General features: G+C 42.0%; 1 protein-coding gene across 1 annotated transcript; it reads left to right on the top strand.

Annotated features, from left to right (window-relative positions):
• The first annotated feature begins 331 nt into the window (after positions 1–331).
• On the top strand, positions 332–6383 carry LOC139434693 (equilibrative nucleobase transporter 1-like). Its single transcript, XM_071204633.1, has 11 exons — positions 332–387; positions 785–1074; positions 1183–1312; positions 3421–3467; positions 3563–3639; positions 4278–4370; positions 4456–4595; positions 5174–5286; positions 5410–5553; positions 5720–5827; positions 6070–6383. The coding sequence occupies exons 2-11, from the start codon at positions 888–890 to the stop codon at positions 6288–6290; spliced, it is 1260 nt and encodes a 419-aa protein (XP_071060734.1). The 5' UTR covers positions 332–387; positions 785–887; the 3' UTR covers positions 6291–6383.
• Positions 6384–23601: the final 17218 nt, after the last annotated feature.

Genomic DNA, 23601 nt, shown 5'->3' with positions numbered 1-23601 from the left:
CCCTTCCTCACATCCTGTTAAGCAGTGATCAGGCCAAGGATGCTTTGCACATATTTACCCAGTAATGACACAGAGAGCAAGTTTCCACACGGCACTCCCAACATTTTTCCTGTGTAGCCAGCGTTAATAGCATCCACATCTGGAGTGTATCTCACAGCTTCAGCGGCTGCTTCATCGCTGTTTTCCTTTGCAGGGAATGTTTCTTTTCTGCAGCTACTAGCACAGAGAGATTGATTGAGAAAGATACAAATATGGGGGAGGGAGGATAGGGAGGGAACTGGAATGAAAGAGGAAGAAAGAGCTGGCCTATATAAAGAAAGAGAATGTAGCAAGAGCAGAGAGGTGTGGTTTGTAGGACCATTTGGGGAGCGCTACAGAGACTGAACTGTGAGTACTACAGACTGTTAGACTGGATAATAATGCAGCCTTACAACTGCACATTTGTTGTGTTTACTTTGATAAAAGTCCACTGTTGCACATTCTAATTTCATCTTTTTGTTTTTGAAATAGGAGTTTATGACCTACCATTATCTCAACAACAGTAATTTGCTCCTGTTATCCAAAGACACATTTAATGCAGAAGTCCATCTGACCTAACTGCCTGGACCAATCAGCACATTCCGTGCCCATATGTTTCAAGCTCATGTCTTCCTTGTACAACCTTAAAATACTTTAGTCATGCATGTCTGGTTCTTTTGATATACAATTCCAAGGCTTGTGTCGACACGTAGTCATCTCTAAATTAATCAGAATAACATTTCTTTGTATTCCCTTTGTTTGGCAGGTGCAGTAACAGAAACCACTTGTTTGTTTGTGCGTGTGTGTCCATGTGGCTGAAAGTATAGTATTTGGGAAGGGTCTGCCTGTGTGTGTGTGTTTGAGGAACCATGTTAGGTCTCGGGAAAGGTTTGACAGTGAAGCGCTGCCTCACCTTTGCTACGGGTCTGGTGGAGTGTCTGTGTTTTGCTGGAGCTGTGTTTGGATGGGCTTCTCTTGTCTTTGTCTTGAAGACGGAGGGCTACTTCAGCTCTCTGTGCGTCAACACCATAGGAGTCAATGCAACGCAGGTCTTAGGTCAGTTCCTCACCTTCACTAATTTGAATTCACCTGGAACCATTTACATCTCTCTTCTTAATAACCACCTGTTAACCGTATATTGTATGTTGTATGTTTTGTGTACAGATTGCAGCGGGCAGGATGAACAGTTCTCTCTTGTTTTCACAATCGCCACCTTTATCAACAATTTCCTGACGTTGCCTAATGGTTTCCTCTTTGACCGGTTTGGTACTACAGTGGCTCGACTCCTTGGAACGTGAGTTGAACAATATATTATTATTTTGAGAGTATAAAAGACAGAAATAATACAAATTGATCAGTAATCAACAAACAGAGCTGTTCATTAGTCTGATTATTGAGGAACAAGTGCAAGTTTCAGTAATGAGTCTTTCCTAGTTGGTTGTAGGTGTATTGATTGTAAGTGTGATGGTTTCATCTAACAACAGTTTGTTTAGATTTCCTTTTGGAAAATATTCAATATATTATATTTAAAAAATAACTAGCTCATAGATAGTGTGTGTTTTAAAGCCGTTCAGGCGGAAGCAAGACATGTATGTTCCAATCAAAAACATCACTTAAAGAGGCCCTCATATGCTTTTTTGGGGTTTTCTCTCTCTTGTAGTGTGAAATTAGATCACTATGTAACAAGGGCTTTTATTGGCTAACGCTCCAACACATTGCACTTGATAGGCTTAGTAGTGGGACATCTCTAAACAGTTGATCACAACAAAGCCGGCCAGCTAACCAATCAGAGCAGACTGGGCTCTGGTTTCAGACAGAGGGAGAAAAGAGATGCTGCAGTGTGAGAAAAATAAAGAGCTTTTCGAACATTAAAGCATGTAAATATGCAACAGGTTGCCACAAAGCTAAACATTGAAAGCAATAAAGTGTGTAGGCAAGGGGTGCCCAACCTTTTTTGAACCGAGAGCTACTTTTAAATGTTGCCAGTCTGCCGAGATCTACCAGTCCAAATAGAGAGGCGTAGCCATTACTGACAGCCTACCAGGTAAATACACATTCTACTTGTAACTGACCTTTGTACGATTAATACCTCATAAAATACTGCAGATCCTTTATCTTACCTCTTTCTAATCTACACACATACAAGTATGTAACTGAAGTTACACAACAGTGTTGTTGATACAGAGTTGGAGTTTATTCACACGTCACATACTACAGTGGGTAATGTTTTCAAGAAACATTGAACAGTGCTGCCACATATGACACAGGAAAAAAAGAAAAGACGCTGAACCCTTTCTTTGCCATTATATACAAATAGTGTTGCTACAAAAGTATAAATTAGGCTTACTAATAAGACAACTCAGATCTGAAGCTACACAGGAATCTGCTGCCAAAGTGCAATAAATAAGACAAAATTAATAGAATCAAACCCTTTTTTGTTGAGTATAAAAAGAAATGCCTTTAATAGGATGCAAGCAAGTTTCTTAACCTGAATTGATAATAGACTATAATTAATTTAAGTTTGCATTCTTATACCATTTTGTACAATACTTATAATGACTAAGTTCAAATAAACTAAAACTCACAGCTGATTAATAACGGTATCCAACTTGAGTTTTTATTATATCAAAAACCTGTTGAAATGCTACTGTTATTGTTGTTGTTTACTGTCCCCAAAAGCACGTCGGCAGCGATGGTCGGCAGCCTCCAGGAATGCTTCTTTCACAACTTCGCCATCTTTGAAAGACTTCATGTGTTTCGCAAGAACGTGACTGACACGATAAGATGCTATGGTAGCAGCTCTTGTTGTTTGGCCTGGTGAAAATGGACTGCTGTGCATCTAGCTGTCCTTTCAGGTCTCTCCCCTTTTGGAGCGTAGGGCAGAATTAGGAGGGAATTCCGTCTCATAGCGTTTGTGCACTGTTTTGAAATGCCGCTCCTAAATTACCGTTCTTTGATAAAGCCACGCTCGCATTGCAGATGAGACAGATGGACTTTGAATTGGAATAGATACAAATAATCATCCTCCCACTCGGAGTGAAAATGATATATTTTGGGCTCTTTTGCTTCTGCCATAATTGCGGTCTTGTGTGTGTGCGGACTGTCACTCCTGTTGACACGGACAACGTCAGCGAAATACTGCCCACTGCCCACCAGCCACGCCCCGACACATGGGGTCACGCCGGCCAATCACAAAGCTTTGATGCGTCAAGTGCATTATCCTGGCACAGGAAGATTATGTTATAGGACATTAACGATAAAACAGAATATTGTTGTTCTATTTTTAGACACATCTCGCGATCGACTGGGAATCTCCCCGCGATCGACTGGTTGGGCACCCCTGTGTTAAGACCACATTAAGCCAACATGACTCAATAACACTGACATTTCTTCTCCCTCCAGCTGTCTTTATACCCTGGGTTCCTTGATGTTGGCTTTCTCCACTGCAGGTAAAAACATTCCTGTGTGTCACCGTATTATTCTAATAGTTAGGTGTTACATCTGTGGACACTTATATTTATTAATCTTTTTTTTTTTCTATCAGCTTTTTCCAACCTCCTCTTTCCAGCTATTTCACTCCTGGCAGTAGGAGGCATCTTGTTTTTAATGACCAACATGCAGGTACTGAAGCACAGAATATAAACATTAACAAGATAACTGTTGCTTTGATTCATTTTTATGTTCTTCATTTAATGTCGGAAAATTGTAAAAACTGCCCTTTACAATTCCTCAGGGCGAGTTGATGTATTAAAATAGCTTTTTTATTCAGCAAAGAGTCTGGAACCCTCTTAAATTATTATGTATTTTACAATTATATATATATATATATATAACAGAGAACAGCAGCAACTCCTTAAGTTTGCCCTGAGAATCAATCCATATGATCAGCGAAAACAGCAGCTCTTAATTGAACTTGGACTATGTTTTTGAGTAAAGCTGAGACTGACAAAACTGGTTGTGAGAGCTTTTTTAGGAAGCACAAAAGTTTGATTTTCAAGATCCAAGTGTTTCCCACATATAAAAAACAAGGCTCTACCTTCAATGCACTTACGTTGACTGCAAGGAGGTTCTCAGACTAAGCTCATGATCTTGTGGGGATATAAATAGCAAGCTATTCCAGGGAAACAGTGATAAAACCACATCCTCATGATCACACAGGCAATAACTAGTTTTAACATTGAATGAAAGAAAAGGAAAAAAAGCAGAGACTTAAACACGACACACCTCTGTTTTAATTAATTCAAACTTCTCTCTTAAAGGTTGCAAACCTGTTTGGCGCCCGTCGCTCGACCATCATTACTCTCTATAACGGGGCGTTCGACTCTTCAGCAGCACTTTTCCTTGTCATCAAGGTGAGAAAAGGAACACTATAGTCTCATTAATGAAAATGTTTTATACCATCTCATATTGTGTCAATGATCTTGTTGTCTCTTTCAGCTGTTGTACGAGGCGGGCGTCTCTCTGCTAGCCTCCTTCCTCTTCCTGTGCGCCTGCAGCGTCCTTCACCTGCTCAGGACTTTCTTCCTGCTGCCTAGAAAACACATTCCCTGCCCACTGCCGGATGAATACACATACGGGTACAGATACCAATACAAACATCGCATGTGTTCTTCATAAGTGCATCAAGTGAAACCAAGAATATAAATCCATGAATGTATCTTTTTGTTTCAAATATGTAAAAAAAAGTTTGAATATTGACTTGCTTTGGCTCTTTGCTATAACTATATTATACAGTTAAGCAAGAAAAGGCTGTATTGGGTGTGACAGGAAATTAGGTCTGAGTAAAAAACAATTCAAACTATTTTACAGATATGTGCATATTTTTCAGAAAATCTATAAAAAATATTACAACATTTAACTTTCCCTTTCCAAAGAAAATGGTTAATGATGAATAAACCCAGTTTATATTTCAAGTCAAACAATAAATTGAGGTAATCACATTTCTTTCAGTAACAACATATGCTTTGAATCTTACTGGCACAGTTCATTTTCACATCATTATCCAACATTCCTAAGTAATATCCTTCATATCCTGTTTTGTGATTATTGCGGGTTATAACTTAATATTGTCATTTGCAAAGTAAATATTTATCATAAAACCTTAAAAATGGCCACAGTCTGTGTCTGACTCAATGTGACCTTTGACCTTTCTCAGGATAACCTGTGGAAAATCAAAGACTCTGAGCTTAGAGCAGACAAAAGATAATGGTAATGCTCAGAAGACGAGAGAGCAAATGCTCAAGAACACAGACGACCCGGTGAAACAAGGTTTGTTCCTTTTAATGTAGCCCTAATTCATATATTGTCAAAGATACCAGAAAAACACATTCAAATATCCTATTTCACTTTGTCTTTTTTCTTTACTCTCCACTCTCTTGTGGTCTCCCTCAGAGAAGAGTTTCCGGGAGTGTTTGATGTCCAGGCTCTTTGTCCTCCACCTGCTGTGGCTGTCAGTGATGCAGCTCAGACATTACCTCTTCATCGGCACCCTCAACCCCATGCTGCAGAGACTGACAGAGGGAGAGCCTTCATTGGGTAAACACACAACATGTCTGATTGTCCTAGCAAAGATCCATTTGTACAAACTTTCTTTATTAGGTCCATTAAGTTAAATGAGCACTAACTGTTATCGCAGATTTGTTGAACTGTATGTTAAAGTATTTAGTCTCTAACCATGTTGTCTGGCTTGTGTATCTCGCAGTGAGCCGGTACATCAATGCCTTTGCTATAACACAGCTGTGTGGCGTGCTGTGTGCTCCATGGAACGGCCTCATCTTTGACAGACACAAGGGCAAACCTCGTGCTGCAGGTAACACACTAATGCTTTTAACAACTATTAATGAACCAAACAGTCCTCAGTCATTGCAGACATAATCAGAGTGTCCCAAGTGTTCTCTCAGGGTGATCATTACTAGTCTCATTATTAACCGTAGTGGATAAACAGCAGTTAAAATGCACTAATCCCAACCTCATGTTCCTTCTTTGTTAGCTATTCAAATGACTGTGCAAGCAAATACAACTGTTTTCTTTTGGGCGTGTGTCTGTTTGTAGGAGAAAGTGAACAGGAAGCGGACCTGCATGCCTCCATACTTTCTCTCTTCCTTACGGCGCTGCAGTGTGTGTTATTTTCGGTTTGTGCCGCCACCCCATACCCCATACCTGCCGCTTCAGTGCCTCACCTTCATCCTTCAGCTGCTCAACCGCTCCTTCCTCTATGGTTTACTGTTAACCGCCTTTGCTTTCTCACTGTCTCCATCCCCACCAACTCATAAAGCTGGCAATGTCCTTGATCTCATATTCTCAAGGAACTGCACTACTTCTAACCTCTCTGTAAACCCGCTCCACACATCTGATCACTTCTTCATTTCATCCAAACACCGCGACGACCTCCTAACCCAGGGGTGCCCAACCAGTCGATCGCGAGATGTGTCTAAAAATAGAACAACAATATTCTGTTTTATCGTTAATGTCCTATAACATAATCTTCCTGTTCCAGAATAATGCACTTGAACGCATCAAAGCTTTGTGATTGTCCGGCGTGACCCCATGTGTGGGGGCGTGGCTGGTGGGCAGTGGGCAGTATTTCGCTGACTTTGTCCGTGTCAACAGGAGTGACAGTCCGCACACACACAAGACCGCAATTATGGCAGAAGCAAAAGAGCCCAAAATATATCATTTTCACTCCGAGTGGGAGGATGATTATTTTGATCTATTCCAATTCAAAGTCCATCTGTCATCTGCAATGCGAGCGTGGCTTTATCAAAGAAGGGTACTTTAGGAGCGGCATTTCAAAACAGTGCACAAACGCTACGAGACGGAATTCCCTCCTAATTCTGCGCTACGCTCCAAAAGGGGAGAGACCTGAAAGGACAGCTAGATGCACAGCAGTCCATTTTCACCAGCCCAACAACAAGAGCAAGGCTGCTACCATAGCATCTTATCGTGTCAGTCACGTTCTTGCGAAACACATTAAGTCTTTCAAAGATGGCGAAGTTGTGAAAGAAGCATTCCTGGAGGCTGCCGACCATCGCTGCCGACGCGCTTTTGGGGACAGTAAACAACAACAATAACGGTAGCATTTCAACAGGTTTTTGATATAATAAAAACTCAAGTTGGATACCGTTATTAATCAGCTGTGAGTTTTAGTTTATTTGAACTTAGTCATTATAATTATTGTACAAAATGGTATAAGAATGCAAACTTAAATTGATTATAGTCTATTATCAATTCAGGTTAAGAAACTTGCTTGCATCCTATTAAAGGCATTTCTTTTTATACTAAAATGCAACAAAAAAGGGTTTGATTCTATTAATTTTGTCTTATTTATTGCACTTTGGCAGCAGATTCCTGTGTAGCTTCAGATCTGAGTTGTCTTATTAGTAAGCCTAATTTATACTTTTGTAGCAACACTATTTGTATATAATGGCAAAGAAAGGGTTCAGCGTCTTTTCTTTTTTCCCTGTGTCATATGTGGCAGCACTGTTCAATGTTTCTTGAAAACTAGAGCCGGGACTCGATTAAAAAAATTAATCTAATTAATTAGAGGCTTTGCAATTAATTAATCGAAATTAATCGCATTTTTAATCAAATATACATATTTGACCTGAGAACAGTGAGAAGCAATTTTCACATGGATTTTACTCCAAGTGGTCTACAGTCCAAGTGCATGACATTAAGGATTTGTGGGCCATCTAAGCTAATTTACAGATGGCCCTGAGCCCAATAGAGATTGCCCTGAAAAATGCACGCCGACGAAATGGCACGAAGGGTTTGGGGGGCCTCCGTCCCCCTAGAAATGTTTGATTTTTGCAGGTCTTAGATGCTGTCTGGTGCATTCTCTAGACTGAATTATAAGATGAACCACCACAATATTATATTGTACAATTTCAATGTTATTCTTCATTTCACTTGTTTGTTTGTTCTTGTTTGTGTTTGCTCGCTTGCATGCCCTGCATAGCTATAAGAAATACTTAAGTTGTTGGTCAAAACACTTTCCATCTGATGAAGGCAAATGCCTTCCCAGATGGAAAAAAGTAGAAAACATTACATTCCGTTATAACTGCCAACACAAACATTATTTACACTATTATGGCCCTTGTTTAAAATGTTTGTAATGTTAACTACTGTAAGTTGGTCGAACGAATGCCTCCTCATCCGGAAGCTGAACGAGCAGACCCGAGCAGCAGTCGAGAGGAGCCGAGCGCATCCGCGAAGCACACGTCAGAGTTCCCGTTAGCCGGCAAATCTAAATATCTTTGGTCAAAATAATTTCCCTTTAGAGCAATACCGCTTCAGTTGCGCCACTTATGTGACAGACAAGAAGAGTATGTGACAGACAAGAATAGTCAACTCTAATGTCTAACACTTAATGTGGAGAAAGAGATGTCCTGTATGGGTTGATTGTGCGTTGATCTGTTGGTAATGCCTCAGGGTTCCGGTGGGCATGTAAACAAATGCATAATGCTGCGCTATACTTTGTGGCCTCATCCAGTTGCATAGCGACACTTATTGTGTAGTTGTCTTTTAATAAGCAGGTAGTCATATCATTCGCTAGAACTAGCTGGATCTGATCGATATGGACATAAACGCGAGTGAAGTCTAATCTGACGGGAGAGAGAGATCAGCTGCTGCTGACGAGTCGAGACTCGACACGCAGCTCTGCATAACCACATGCAGCGGTGAGCGGAACAAAACACACACTTCAGGTTAGAATATCACACGTAGCTATTTTAATTACCTCTCAAACTACCTAAACTAGTTATAGATATGTTTAGTTTTACTGTCGGGTCACTCATTACTGGATCCGCGAGCTGCATGATACTGGCATAATAGATTGCCCGATCGGGCAACCAGCAGGTGAGGCTTCATTGCCCGAGCTAAATACTAGATGGCCCCGGGCCATCGGGCAGTCCTTAATGTCGAGCCCTGAGTCGAGTGCAATCCAGTGAGCTGGTTATTTTCTCAGGCGTGGACTTACTTATCCTGGCCCTGAAACCAGTCATCTGGTTGAGTGTGCGTTGGGTCAGGGTGTGGTTCCTTGCACTCGGAGTCGGGCTAACGTCCACGCTAGCTGATACATGCTTTGCATTTAGGTTATACTTTAGGCTTGATGTGCTGCGGTGATATGCAAATTCTTTTTTGCATAATTTTCACACAACCGTGCTCTTGTCGACGCTTCCATCCGTCCGTTTTTTAAAACAAAATGTCCCATCCACGGGGCCGACCAAAGCGGTCTCATCAGCTTGTTCGTTCATGTTTGACTATTGTTCACCGTGGTTTGTTGTTGTTTGAAGTCCCATGCTGAAGTCATGAACGTTAGTTGGTGCTCCAGTATAATCGGTACGCCTGAAACTCATCCAGTGAGAAACGTTCCGCTGTGCAAAAATAAGTGCGATTAAAATGCGTAAATTTTTGTGTAATTAATTAATCTTAATTAACGCGTTAAAGTCCCGGCCCTATTGAAAACATTACCCACTGTAGTATGTGTGAATAAACTCCAACTCTGTATCAACAACACTGTTGTGTAACTTCAGTTACATACTTGTATGTGTGTAGATTAGAAAGAGGTAAGATAAAGGATCTGCAGTATTTTATGAGGTATTAATCGTACAAAGGTCAGTTTTATACAAGTAGAAGTGTGTATTTACCTGGTAGTAGGCTGTCAGTAATGGCTACGCCTCTCTATTTGGACTGGTAGATCTCGGCAGACTGGCAACTTTAAAAGTAGCTCTCGGTTCAAAAAAGTTTGGGCACCCCTGACATAGACAAAGCTTTTGAAGACAATTATATGGTACCTGTCCTTACAGCTAAACAAATCCTACGCCAGGTATTCAACAGACCACAAGAAGCACAAGAAGCCCCAGAAAGGATTACATTCGGAGCTAATAATGGTGAAACCGAAGAAGAAGCAAAGCAGATTATAATCGTTGCGGGTGAAAGGATAGAGAATTTGCATGTGATGTTAATGCATTTATCTGATATAAAAAATGCATTCGTATACTTCCAAGAGACTCCTAAACATCTACTTGGGCAGTGTGAATTGAACGATAAATCGATCACTGTCAATGAAATGCGGAGAGAAGCAGCAGTGCAAATCGTTAAGTCTATTACCTTGTATGCACTACGACATTAACTTGGTAAAATGTAATGTGTTTTTTATGAAAATGTGTTGAATGTTGTGTTTTCAATTAAACAACCATTACAAAATGAAAATGTGTTTTATTGTTTGCTTTCATATATAGTAATAGTATTGTAAACAAAACATTTAAAGTGTATCATGTGCTCTCATTGTATGCTCTGTTTTTGACACAAAGATGCATTACATCTAAAAACAGAGCATACAATGAGAGCACATGAACATTTCTTCACTTTGTTCCTTTTTCTTTTCACCTTCCTTCTTTTTGTCTTTTTTGTTTTCTGTCCTTTTGCCCCTTTTCTTTTCATTCACATTCTGCGTTTGCTTTTCATTTTTCTTCTCCTTTTCTTTGTTTTTCTTTACTTTTTCTTTTCTTTTCTGCTAATTGTCATTTGCGATCTTGGTGAGTGGTATGAGATATACTGTTTCTATAAAGGTTATCTATAATACCATCTTTTAAAGAAAGATATTCTTCATATGTCATGTTATCATCGTCCTCTTTTGTCCTAAAGACCTTACATATGATATAGAGGAGAGATCTTCTTTGGGAACATCCTCTCCCCTACTTTGTAACATCCAGTCATTAAGCCCATATCCGTTATCCTGGTGATAATAAGGGGAGGCTACATCAGACTTGGTTTTTCTCAGATCCATGGCTAGTTTTCAACGGTCGTCTTAGGGTCCTTAATTTTATATGATTTGCTGAGTGGGGTGGGACTTATTGCGTTGAGTGGGAAGAGTCATCTGTAGAAAGTACTCTGTTTTATTAGATTTTGTAAAGCATCTGACTCTTAATGCCAGTTTGTGATGTTGACGCTATTTCAGTGAAACAATGCAGTTTTGAACATTTGACAGATTTATGCTTAAATTCTCTCAGAAAGTTACTGAAAGATACACTTTTGTGTATAAAAAGCTGACCACTAACATGAAGTACTATGTTTTAGTAGATTTCGTCAAGCATCTGACTCTTAATGGCAGTTTGTGATTTTGAGGCTATTTCAGTGAAACAAGGCTGTTTTGAACATTTGACAGATTTATGCTTAATTCTCTCAAAAAGTGACTGAAATATACACTTTTGTGTATAAAAGCTGAAAAGTAGATAATGAAGTACGTTGTGTTAGTAGATTTAATTAGGATTATGACTCTTAATGGCAGTGTGTGATTTTGAGGCTATTTCAGTGAAACAAGGCAGTTTTGAACATTTGACAGATTTATGCTTAATTCTCTCAAAAAGTTACTGAAAGATACACTTTTCTATTTAAAAGCTGACCACTACCATGAAAGCACTCTGTTTTATTAGATTTCGTCAAGCATCTGACTCTTAATGGCAGTTTGTCATTTTGAGGCTATTTCAGTGAAACAAGGCTGTTTTGAACATTTGACAGATTTATGCTTAATTCTCTCAAAAAGTTACTGAAAGATACACTTTTGTATTTAAAAGCTGACCACTACCATGAAAGTACTGAAGACTACCCCTGTCTTGTCACATAGATTATACTATCTGTGTCGTAGTAGAAAACTCTGTGCTGTAATTTCTCCAATTCACTGTACAGTTTCAGCCAGTTTGTGATTTTGACGCTATTTCAGTGAAACAAGGCTGTTTTGAACATTTGACAGATTTATGCTTAAATTCTCTCAGAAAGTTACTGAAAGATACACTTTTGTGTATAAAAAGCTGACCACTACCATGAAGTACTTTGTTTTAGTAGATTTCATCAAGCATCTGACTCTTAATGGCAGTTTGTGATTTTGAGGCTATTTCAGTGAAACAAGGCTGTTTTGAACATTTGACAGATTTATGCCTAATTCTCTCAAAAAGTTACTGAAAGATACACTTTTGTATTTAAAAGCTGACCACTACCATGAAAGTACTGGAGACTGCCCCTGTCTTGTCACATAGATTATACTATATGTGTCGTAGTAGAAAACTCTGTGCTGTAATTTCTCCAATTCACTGTACAGTTTCAGCCAGTTTGTGATTTTGACGCTATTTCAGTGAAACAAGGCTGTTTTGAACATTTGACAGATTTATGCTTAAATTCTCTCAGAAAGTTACTGAAAGATACACTTTTGTGTATAAAAAGCTGACCACTACCATGAAGTACTTTGTTTTAGTAGATTTCATCAAGCATCTGACTCTTAATGGCAGTTTGTGATTTTGAGGCTATTTCAGTGAAACATGGCTGTTTTGAACATTTGACAGATTTATGCTTAATTCTCTCAACAAGTGACTGAAAGATACACTTTTGTGTATAAAAGCTGAAAAGTAGATAATGAAGTACTTTGTGTCAGTAGATTTCGTTAAGAATCTGACTCTTAATGGCAGTTTGTGATTGTGAGGCTATTTCAGTGAAACAAGGCTGTTTTGAACATTTGACAGATTTATGCTTAAATTCTCTGAGAAAGTTACTGAAAGATACATTTTTGTGTATAAAAGCTGAAAAGTAGATAATGAAGTACTTTGTGTCAGTAGATTTAATTAGGATTCTGACTCTTAATGGCAGTTTGTGATTTTGAGGCTATTTCAGTGAAAAAAGGCTGTTTTGAACATGTTTTTTTTAACCTGTTTTGACAGATTTATGCTTAAATTCTCTCAGAAAGTTACTGAAAGATACACTTTTGTGTATAAAAGCTGACCACTACCATGAAGTACTCTGTTTGAGTAGATTTCAGCACACAGGGTCTCTACTGTAAACAGAAAAAAACATAACATTTGTAAGTATCTAATAATATACTATCCACATAATATAGTAGTTTAACCCCTACCAAAAAAACACAAAAAAAAAACATTTAATAATTACATGATATTATAAAATAAAAATAAAAAGTACTTACCAGAGTTTTTCAAGATCAGATACAGGTCAAGAAAATGCATAGAGGATGTATGGTGCTGGCTCATTAGCCCTTTCACTCTTCTTAGAATGATCCTGTGCAATTTTTTTGTTGCATACAGCAAATTCTAATATTACCCCCATACAACCTCACATAACTTCATATTGGGTTTCCTTATAGTTGTGTGAAGTAATTACAAAAAAAGACAAAGATCATGGGGGCAATAGGATATTTTATTATTTCCCTCTTTACGTATTTGAAAAGTACAAAACCGGGGGAAAATCTGCCACTTCCTCACAGAATCCCTCCTCCAGCACACATGATCGCGCTCACATGACCAAAAGAGGGCACGAGATAAGTTTGTGCACAGATCTTCGGCTGTAGGCGTCTGACCCCCGCACAGATGCTGCATTCGTTTCTTGACTGGCGCTCTGGACGGATGGCGGTAAGTTCTCACAGGCCTCTCACTGATTAAACCCATATCGAGGCGTCTCTTGGCCATTTTTCTTTTTTGAAAAGGTGACCTGCCTGTTATAACACCTCACATCAAAGGGCAAACATCAAAGGCTAATTAGATTAGACAACTCTGAGGAGACAGGGGCCAGACAGCATAACTTCAAAGAGACTGCCTTAATCAACACCTAGATTTACATCAGAGGCTTATATCACACCTACCTGTTATAACACCTCACATCAAAGGATTAGACTACAAAGGGGTGTGAGGGGACAGGGGCCGGACAGCATAACTTCAAAGAGACTGCCTTAATCAACACATCAAAGAATTAGACAACAAAGGCACAACACAGGGGGGCTTTTCACACCTACCAGTTATAACACCTCACCCCTCACATCAAAGGATCTCGAACAAAGGGAGGCGGGACTTAGCTCATTAACATAGTTGTACCCACTCACATCAAAGGATCTCGAACAATGGGAGGCGGGACTTAGCTCATTTGCATAACTGGGGCGTGTCATCTGTCCCTTTGTCATGCATACTAATGAGACGAAAGTGGCATGTGTAATACTACTCACAATGTTTATCATCATGAAAATTAATATCTATATATTTTATACTACACTTGCACTGCTTACCATTTTCATACTTTATATATCTTAGCATATTCATACACACTGTTCATACTTCTCACAGGCTGATATATAGTGTATTCATACCCCTCACTGTTTATTCATCATTCAATTCATTCTATATTTTATTCTGTCTATTGTGTACATTACTTTTCACTTTACTGCTTGTTGCACCTGGTTAGAAGCTAAACTGCATTTCGTTGTCTCAGTACCTGTAATATGTGCAATAACAATAAAGTTGAATCTAATCTTGAGCAGGAACAAATGTATTTACTTAGTACATATCTGACATTAACGATTAAACACATGTGTGCATTCTTTATAAATGCAAACCGAGTCAAGCCGACTCCGGAGGTGGCGGTATGCACCTTAAAGTTGTTTGCAATCCGCCAAAAAACTGAGAGAAGACGAAGCCGACTCCGAGCTGTCCGACTTCAGGCGAGCTTTTTGAGACCCCCCCCCGGCTGCGATCGGCTATTCTCTGTCCCCGTTATTTTCACAAACACCCCCGCCTACACATTTACTGACACAAATATTTGTATCATCTGTTGTAGACCCAAATAAATAACGCTACTCAAGATGGCGCAGACAAATCAACTTCCGGTGAGACCAAGACCGAGGAGCGAGGAAATGAAAAATAAGAGAAGTGAAACGCAGCCTCTGCATAGCATATAGGCTAATGGAGATGCAGTTATTTCCAGCATTCTTTACCATTCATTCAAGTATGTGATGCCTTTTATCTGATAATGTACAGGAGGAAGAGTGATAAACTGTCTGTCTAGTTGGCTTACATAACAGTAAAGTTTACAGCCTAAAAAACATGGAGCATTTTTTCCCCTTTTATTCATTTTTATGTCAATTTTCACATTTCATGGTGATGCTCAGCCTCTCCCCTTAACTGCTAACAGTCATCATCATGTCAACTACAACACAGAGAAATACTGATAGAAATGTGTGTGTAGTTGTTGATACATTGCTGACAGAGGGAACTACATTTGAATGCAGATTTAAGAAATATCAGTTTTTGAGCATGTCATAAGCATGTTTTGTCTTGACTATGTTACAACTATATTATAATAAAATAATATAGTATTTATATTATTGAATTGATTATGATGATTATTATTAGTAGAAGTAGTTTATTTGCATTAATTATATTTGAATCTTTTTGAGGCTAGTAATTGGCAGGAAATGCAGACGTATTCACCTGTAAACTTATACTGAATGACATACATGCACATTTACTATTTACCTCACTTCATTTACCCCAAAAAGTAATTGTGTTGATAATAATAATAATAAACAGGAATTATATTAGCAAAGTAGCCTACTTTGTTTCCAAAAAAATATGTGGGGAGGGGGGCCTCATCTCACAAGGGCCCTGGGCTTAAAGGAATGGTATGCTCATGACACTCATTTTAAAAAAATTATCATCCGATAAAACAGACCAGTCTCTGCCAGTCTCTCTTTTTTTTTTTTTAATCCGATGACATTATCAGTGATTTTAAACTGATTATATACCGAAATAACATCAACACTGTGGGCGCCGCCATTTCCCGGACGTGACGTAATCCATGCGTTTGGTTTTCGAAGACACGTTGATCTCCATGTTATTTACTGTAGTTTCTCTCTTCAAATATGCCTCACTGTATCGCGAAACATTGCCATAATTCGGATAGGAACAATCCACGGAATGCTCGGTTCCATCTGTTGCCAAAAGGTAAGCATAAGAAGTACATTCGGAGGCAGTGGCTAGCGAAATGTGGCCGGCCCGAACCGAGAGATTTACAGGCTCATGTATGCAGCGAACATTTCACATTTCCGGACGACTACTCTGAGAGTATGATCAAACATAACATGGGATTTAAAGAACAACCATTACTCAATTGAGATGCAGTACCATCGGTCTTTCTGGTGTCATCACCGACCAGGACACCAGTTCGGCCAGTAGAGAAAATCGCCCTCTGCAAGTGTGAAGCGACGGAGGAGCAGAAGTAGTGCTCGGAGTAAGAATAAGGTATGTTATAGCGCATTTCCATTGCAGCGGCTAGCCCCGTTTTAACGTCCAGGCCAGGACAGTTTTTGGTGGCCTTTCCATATAGCGTAGTACCGACTAGTGTGTATTTCCCCCCAGTTTTTCCGGCCCCATAAAATCGTGATTCTATGGCCAGGGACAACGAAGCTGAGTATGCTAAACTAGAGAGGGAATCGCTAGCAAGGGTGGTACTACATGCATACATATAGTATCTTATATCATCTTCCCATTATACACACATGCATTTTCAAACATTTGGACTACCTATGTTGCAAATGTATTATCTTTTCAATTTATACACGGCATCTATTGCACGTCTGTCCGTCCTGGGAGAGGGATCCCTCCTCTGTTGCTCTCCCTGAGGTTTCTCCCATGTTCCCTTTAAACTGTGGGTTTTCTTCGGAAGTTTTTCCTTGTACGATGTGAGGGTCTTAGGACAGAGGGTGTCGTATTGTCATACTGATATGTATGGCTGAATTCCCCCATCCAATCTCTTCACATTGGTCAAAACGTGTTCCTCTGCTGACGAGTCCGAACTGAAATACTCCACCATGTTTCCGTGTGTTGACAAAGTGAACGCATGGATGACGTCACGACCATCACGTGACTACTGAAAATGGCAAACATGGCGGCGGCCAGACGGAATATACAGGTCTTGATAAAAAAGAGCTATAAAATCATTATTTACCGGGGAATATCGCTGATTTCTTCAGGGTATGGTTTAAACATAACGTTTCACTAAATACTGAAGTTTTGATTAATTATCTAATGAGTGGACCATTCCTTTAATGTACTTCCACTACTGCTGGATAACATTTATTTTCCCACCCCTATTACTTTATTAAAGGCAAAACTGTCACCAAGGAGGAGTTGGTGTTGACCCACACAGGGCCATCTGCGGTGGAGGTAGAGGTGAGGAGTATAAGCAGCACTCCAGTCCCGAATGTTACTGTACCTCCAGATCATCCGGCCCTGGCATTGCAAGGAGAGGACCTCAACCATAACGAGCAGCAGCGGTTAAGTGATCTACTTCAGAGGTGGACCAAGGTTTTTGCAGCCAATGAAGATGATTTTGGCCACACAAGTGCAGTCTTGCATCAGATCCCTACCGGTGATGCACCTCCAATCCGACAGAGACACAGGCCAGTTCCACCAGCACTCTATGCTGAGTTACGAGCCCTACTGGAAGGTATGTTGGAAAATGGGGTTGTAAAGGAAAGTTCCAGTCCCTGGGCAGCACCTGTAGTGTTGGTAAGGAAAAAGGATGGATCGTGGCGTGTTTGTGTAGATTACCGGAAACTTAATGCCATAACTCACAAAGATGCTTTTCCTTTGCCCAGAGTCGAAGAGTCGCTCACCCACCTCAAGGAGTCAGCTTGGTACTCCACACTGGATCTGGCTAGCGGGTACTGGCAGGTTGCGGTGGACCCCGAGACCAGGAGAAGACCGCCTTCACAACACCAGTGGGCCTCTTTCAGTTTGAGCGGATGCCGTTTGGTCTCTGCAATGCTCCAGCCACATTCCAGCGGCTCATGCAACGCTGTTTGGGAGGGCAAGTAAATGACTTTCTATTGATATACCTGGATGATATCATTGTGTATTCTCCCTGCTTTGATAGTCATCTCAGGCACCTGGAACAAGTGTTTGAGAGACTACACCAGCACGGCCTAAAACTCCAGCCCCACAAATGTCACCTGTTCAAGAAGGAAGTGAAGTACTTGGGACATGTGGTCAGCAAGAAAGGGGTGGCCACGGACCCAGAAAAAACTGCAGCTGTGCAGGAATGGCCGGTCCCCAAGACAGTCACTCAAGTCCGTTCTTTCTTGGGCTTTGCAGGCTACTACCGCCGATTCATCCCTGCCTTTTCCCGGCTGGCAGCTCCCCTGAATGTTCTGCTTCGGGGTACGGCAGGGGTTAAATCAACAACAGTTAAGTGGTCTCAAGAGTGTCAGGGTGCATTTGAGGAACTTAAGCGAGCTCTATTACAGGCGCCTGTGTTGGCGTATGCAGATTTCAAATTACCCTTCCTGTTGTATACAGATGCCAGTTTGGATGGGGTGGGTGCAGTATTGTCACAGGTTCAGCAGGGGAGGGAACGAGTTATTACATATGCCAGCCATAGTCTAAGCCCTGGTGAAAAGAATGACCAGAACTATAGTTCTTTTAAGTTAGAGTTTCTGGCGCTATTTTGGGCAATCACAGAGAAGTTCAAACACTACTTGTGGGGCACAGAATTCACAGTGTTTACAGACAACAATCCCCTGGTACACCTGGGGACAGCCAAACTGGGGGCCGTGGAACAGAGGTGGGCAGCCCAGCTGGCAAACTTCACCTTTTCAGTCAAGTATCGACCCGGTGTGGAAAACCGGAATGCAGATGCCTTGTCCCGGCTCCCAGGGGAAGTAGATATCAAAGCAGTCTACAACGTGACCGGAGCTCAGGGAGGTCTAGGAGTGAAGGGTCCACCAGCTGGACAGGACTGTGATCCAGGGTCTTGGCTGGAGCGCCAACAGGGAGACCCGGAGTTGGACAAAGTGAGACAATTGATCAACCAAGGGTTAAATGTGTCTCAGGTGCGACGGTCTGAGTTCTCCCAAGTGCACGGCAGGGTTTCCGCTAGGATGTTTTCTCGCCGGTCAAATGTCCGGGCAGAATTTATTTTACCGGACAAATTTGAAACTTACCGGTCATATTTCAATAATAATAATAAGAGTTGTGTAGCAGAGTTTCCGTAAGCAGGTAATTTACCGGACTATGAGCGGATATGCTGATGTTTAAAACTCAGTTCACGGGGCTCATTTTTATATTGCTTCAGTTTATAATCGTAACAGATCGAAACAATTCAGATACATTTTTCAATAAATTATTCCACAAACAACATAATTATTACATTCAAACAAACTACTTGTAGTAGATAACGTACATTATTCAGAAGTTTACATCAACTTTTTAATAATAACACGGGAGAAATGGAGCCTCTCTTTTCCCCTCTCCCTCCCTCTCTCTCCTGACAGCACGTCAGTTTCTCATGCAGCTCCTGCAGCTCGCTAAACAGAGGGCGGGGCTTCAGGTGATTATACAGAGCTGCGTGTCTCGGTCAGACTCATCAGCTGATCTGATCTCTCTCTCGCGTCCGGTTAAACTTCACTCGCGTTTATGTCCATATCGATCAGATCCAGCTCTCCTGATCTGCCTTTATAGAGAGCACCGATCAAACTATTAAGAGTGAATATCGACGATAATGACCGGCGGCCGATCTATCGGAGCCTCCCTAATTATTACCAGACATTTTGACCGTCAGGTTTTGAATTTACCGGTTTTTTATAAATGTTACCAGCTAAAAACCGGTAATTACCGGGTAACGGAAACTCTGGTGCACGGGTGGTTGCAGACATGGGATCGGCTGGAACTTCTTGACGGAATCTTGGGGTGCTGCATTCAGGAACCCGACACGGGCCAGCAGGCTTTCCAGTTGATTGTCCCAACCCAACATGCCCGGGAGCTGTGGGAGGATTACCACAAAGCGGCTGGACATGCCAACAGCGAAAAGGTCTTGAGTATCTTGCAGCGCAGATTCTACTGGCTGGGGATGGCTAAGGACATAAAGTCCTGGACAGTAGTATGCCCACAATGTGTGACAGGGAAGGCTGGTCCCAAGGTGAGGGCCCCTCTTCAGCCCATTGTATCCAGTTACCCATGGGAGGTTGTAGCCCTGGACTATTTATCATTGGGACGGCCAACCGACACCCACCAGTATATCCTGGTTATGACCGACCTGTTTTCCAGGTATGCTGTGGAAGTGCCCACCAAGGACCAGACAGCCCAGACGACGGCGAGACATTTGTGGACCGCCCTCATCCAGCCTTTCGGGTGCCCAGAACGGTTCTTGACGGACCGAGGAGGTGCCTTTGAGTCTGAGGTAATGCGGCAGCTCTGTGAACTGTATGGCTGTACAAAGAGCCGCACTACCCCATACCATCCCCAGGGAAATGGGGCCTGTGAGCGTTTCAACAGAACTTTGCTGTCATTATTGGGCACACTAGGTGCAGAAGAGCAGGTACGGTGGAGGGAAAAGCTGCCAGCTTTAGTTCAAGCTTACAACAACACTGTACATTGTAGCACTAAACTGACTCCCTACTTTGTACTGTTTGGCCGTCACGCCAGACTGCCTGTTAATTAATGGCTGGGTGAGAACACACCATCAGACACTGCTTGAAGCGTATAGCCGGGTACGAGCTCATACCAAGCAAAGGCAGAACTGGGACCAGGCATGGTATGATAAGAAGGCCCATGCTATCCCCTTGTTGCCCGGAGGGAGGGTGCTGATCAGGAACTTCAGACGGTGAGCCAGAGGCAAGTTGGAACCACATTGGGTGCCTTCTCCCTATGTTGTTGTCTCACAGGTACGGCCTGGCCATCCAGTGTATGGCATCCGGCCCGAGGGGAAAGAAGGACCGATACGGACGATGCACCGCAACAACCTGCGTCCCTGCCCAGCAGGATTATGGACTGAGTCTCAGGTGTGTCCTCAGGAAATTGATTCCCAGCCTAACCAGCCTGTATTCTTGTTGCCTTTTGGCCCTGTAGCTAGGTGGGGCTCTCAGTCTACTCCAGTCATACCAGGCCTAGTGCCGGAGCCAGAGCAGTTTGGGGAACCAGAGCAGGTCCCAGCTCAATTGGACCCTGAGTCTCAATTGGAGGGTGGGCTTGTGCCAGGGGAAGGACAAGGCCCTGTGAGGAGGTCGCAGCGTCGAAACTTTGGGGTGCCTCCACAAAGGTACCAGGTCTAAGGGGTAGTCGGGACGACCACCAATATCGAGAGGGGGAAATGTCGCCAGTGGGGATGGGATTTTTGTATGTCATATTTTTTTTTGTTTAATGCCTTTGTTTTATGTTGAAACTTGTTGTGTGCCGTGTTGGTCAGGACTCCCTGGAAGAAGAGATCTTGTATCTCAATGGGACATTCCTGGATAAATAAAGGATAAATAAAAAATAAAAAAAATATGCTGATGCATTATATTTACTGTGTGTATATGTATTTTAAACAGAAGTGGGGACAAATGTGTGTTTCCATTCATAAAAGGGTTAGCCTGTCAGGTGAGCGGAGTATGTGTGTTTTCGCAGCTGGTGTAAATCAGCTGGATGAGGGCAGCGTGATTGGCTGCTGCCTGCCCAGCCTTCCAGGGAGCTACGTGGATTGGCCGGTGGGTGGTTAAAGCGAGGAGCCGGGACATTGACCGGGAGAGCCGGGAGAACGGAAAAGGTGAAGCTACGAGGTGAAGAGGGAACGGGAAGCAAGGCTCTGGACGGATCGACGAGGAAGTGACCGTGAAGCGAAGGTCCACTGTGGAAGTACTGCTGCACTGCGATTTACTGTACGGCTGCCAGCCGCTGATCGACGGGTCGGTTGAAGGCAGAATTGCGACGCTCCCAAGTTCCTGTCTATTGCCACGCACTCAAGTTCCTGTGTATTGCAACGCTCTCAAGTTCCTGATATTGCAACGCTCTCAAGTTCCTGATCATTGCAACGCCCTCAAGTTCCTGTCTTTCGCACCGTGCGCTGCTCCTATCAGGGCCAGTGCGCATCTGAGTCGGACGCGCTCCGAACTATTGGGAGACGCACGCCAAGACTCCAACTGCTTTCTTCCGACCAGAAACACGCTGCGCTTAAGGAAGGGTGAGAAGAAATAACTTTTAACTCCTCTCGGTCTGAGGTGTTCTTGACCGAGAGCGGACCCATAACTATTTTAATTCGGGCCATGTCTTGCTAGGCTGTCACTGCATGGTTAAATGAACAAGGAGAGTATGGGGTGCAAATAGTGCCACTTGCAGTCATTTGCCCACCAGTGCCAGTGACTGTTCCATTTTACTCCTTAGCAGCCAGTGAGTGGGAGAGCATGTTCATTGTGTGATGTGTGTAGTGCTTTCTTTAAATAGACGTGTCATGTGTGTAGTGATTCCCTAATAGAAGTGTCATGTGTGTAGTGATTCCCTAATAGAAGTGCCATGTGTTTGCGTTATTTGCATGCTTTGTGACATTTTACTTTTAGTTGTACCATTCATGGTCCCTCCGGCCAGCAGGGGGTGGGTAGAGCAGTAGCAGCCTGAAATGACGGGGTGGTATATAGGCACTGCATCACTTGGCCTTGTGATACATTTCCATGTGAGAAGCTTGGCTGATATGGTCCCTTACTATTTATTTAATTGCTAATAAAGATTATTGTGTTACCCGATATCTGCCTGCTCCTCGTGTGTGTGGGTCAATTGGGGGATTAAAAGAACTGGGTGCCAGCAAGTGGGCCATTACATAGAGGGCTCACTCGCGACACTTACACACACTCTTTTGAGCGTCTAGTGATTATGGGCAGAATTAGGAGGGAATTCCGTCTCGTAGCGTTTGTGCACTGTTTTGAAATGCCGCTCCTAAATTACCCTTCTTTGATAATGACACGCTCGCATTGCAGATGAGACGGATGGACTTTGAATTGGAATAGATAAAAATAATCATCCTCCCACTCGGAGTGAAAATGATATATTTTGGGCTCTTTTGCTTCTGCCATAATTGCGGTCTTGTCTTGTGTGTGTGTGTGCGGACTGTCACTCCTGTTGACACGGACAACGTCAGCGAAATACTGCCCACTGCCCACCAGCCACGCCCCGACACATGGGGGTCACGCCGGCCAATCACAAAGCTTTGATGCGTTCAAGTGCATTATTCTGGCACAGGAAGATTATGTTATAGGACATTAACGATAAAACAGAATATTGTTGTTCTATTTTTAGACACATCTCGCGATCGACTGGGAATCTCCCCATGACTGGTTGGGCACCCCTGCTCTAACAGATGGACAGCTGAAAATTATCAGTTGAACATTAGCCAGTGTCTCAGGCCCCAGGGAACTGGAGTACAGAACATCTGTCTGTGCCTATGCTATTCATGGTTCACACACATGGTTCCTTGCAGGAAACATTACTTTATATTTCACGGATAGACTGAATGTGTCATAGTAGCTTATGTGTACTGGCCAATTTTGAGACATAAAACATGATAATCACACAGAGTTGGAAAGAAAGTTATTCCTTAAAAAATGTCAGGCAAAATACAGATACAAAGCACTTAGGCAAACAAATCCAAAGAGATATTGGCAGGATAGCCATGGTCCAAACAACAGGCAGGCAGGTTCAGAACAGTTAAAAACAGAACGGTAAATGCTGGAGCATGTAGTGGCAATTTCTTATGTTACCTTATAAAGTAAAACCAAATGCTTCTAAAAGCATTGTCTAACACTACTGTACCATTTCCTGATATATGCTGTTTTCTCTGCATACTCTAATGAGGGTTATTATTCTTAAGCGCTTCAAGGCCACAGAGCTGATTTGGCAGTCTATGTTGAAACTACTCCTCTTCACACAAAGTTTGAACTTTCATATTCTGATAACCGTTATACTTTCTACAGCTCAAGGACACAGGTGTCTAATAACAATATGAGACATC

The sequence above is a fragment of the Pseudochaenichthys georgianus genome, chromosome 10, assembly GCF_902827115.2.
Source record: "Pseudochaenichthys georgianus chromosome 10, fPseGeo1.2, whole genome shotgun sequence".
NCBI classification, from domain to species: Eukaryota; Metazoa; Chordata; class Actinopteri; order Perciformes; family Channichthyidae; genus Pseudochaenichthys; species Pseudochaenichthys georgianus.
The sequence above is the reverse complement of the archived record's forward strand: the minus strand, read 5'-3'. Positions and strand labels throughout refer to the sequence as shown.

What these genes read in the sequence shown, in the direction of transcription:
- LOC139434693 (XM_071204633.1), top strand. Translation starts at nt 888, where the DNA reads ATGTTAGGTCTCGGGAAAGGTTTGACAGTGAAGCGCTGCCTCACCTTT. An exon ending in CACTTTTCCTTGTCATCAAG is followed by an intron (nt 4,371 to 4,455) that starts GTGAGAAAAGGA and finishes TGTCTCTTTCAG; the next exon opens with CTGTTGTACGAGGCGGGCGT. An exon ending in GGGCAAACCTCGTGCTGCAG is followed by an intron (nt 5,828 to 6,069) that starts GTAACACACTAA and finishes GTCTGTTTGTAG; the next exon opens with GAGAAAGTGAACAGGAAGCG.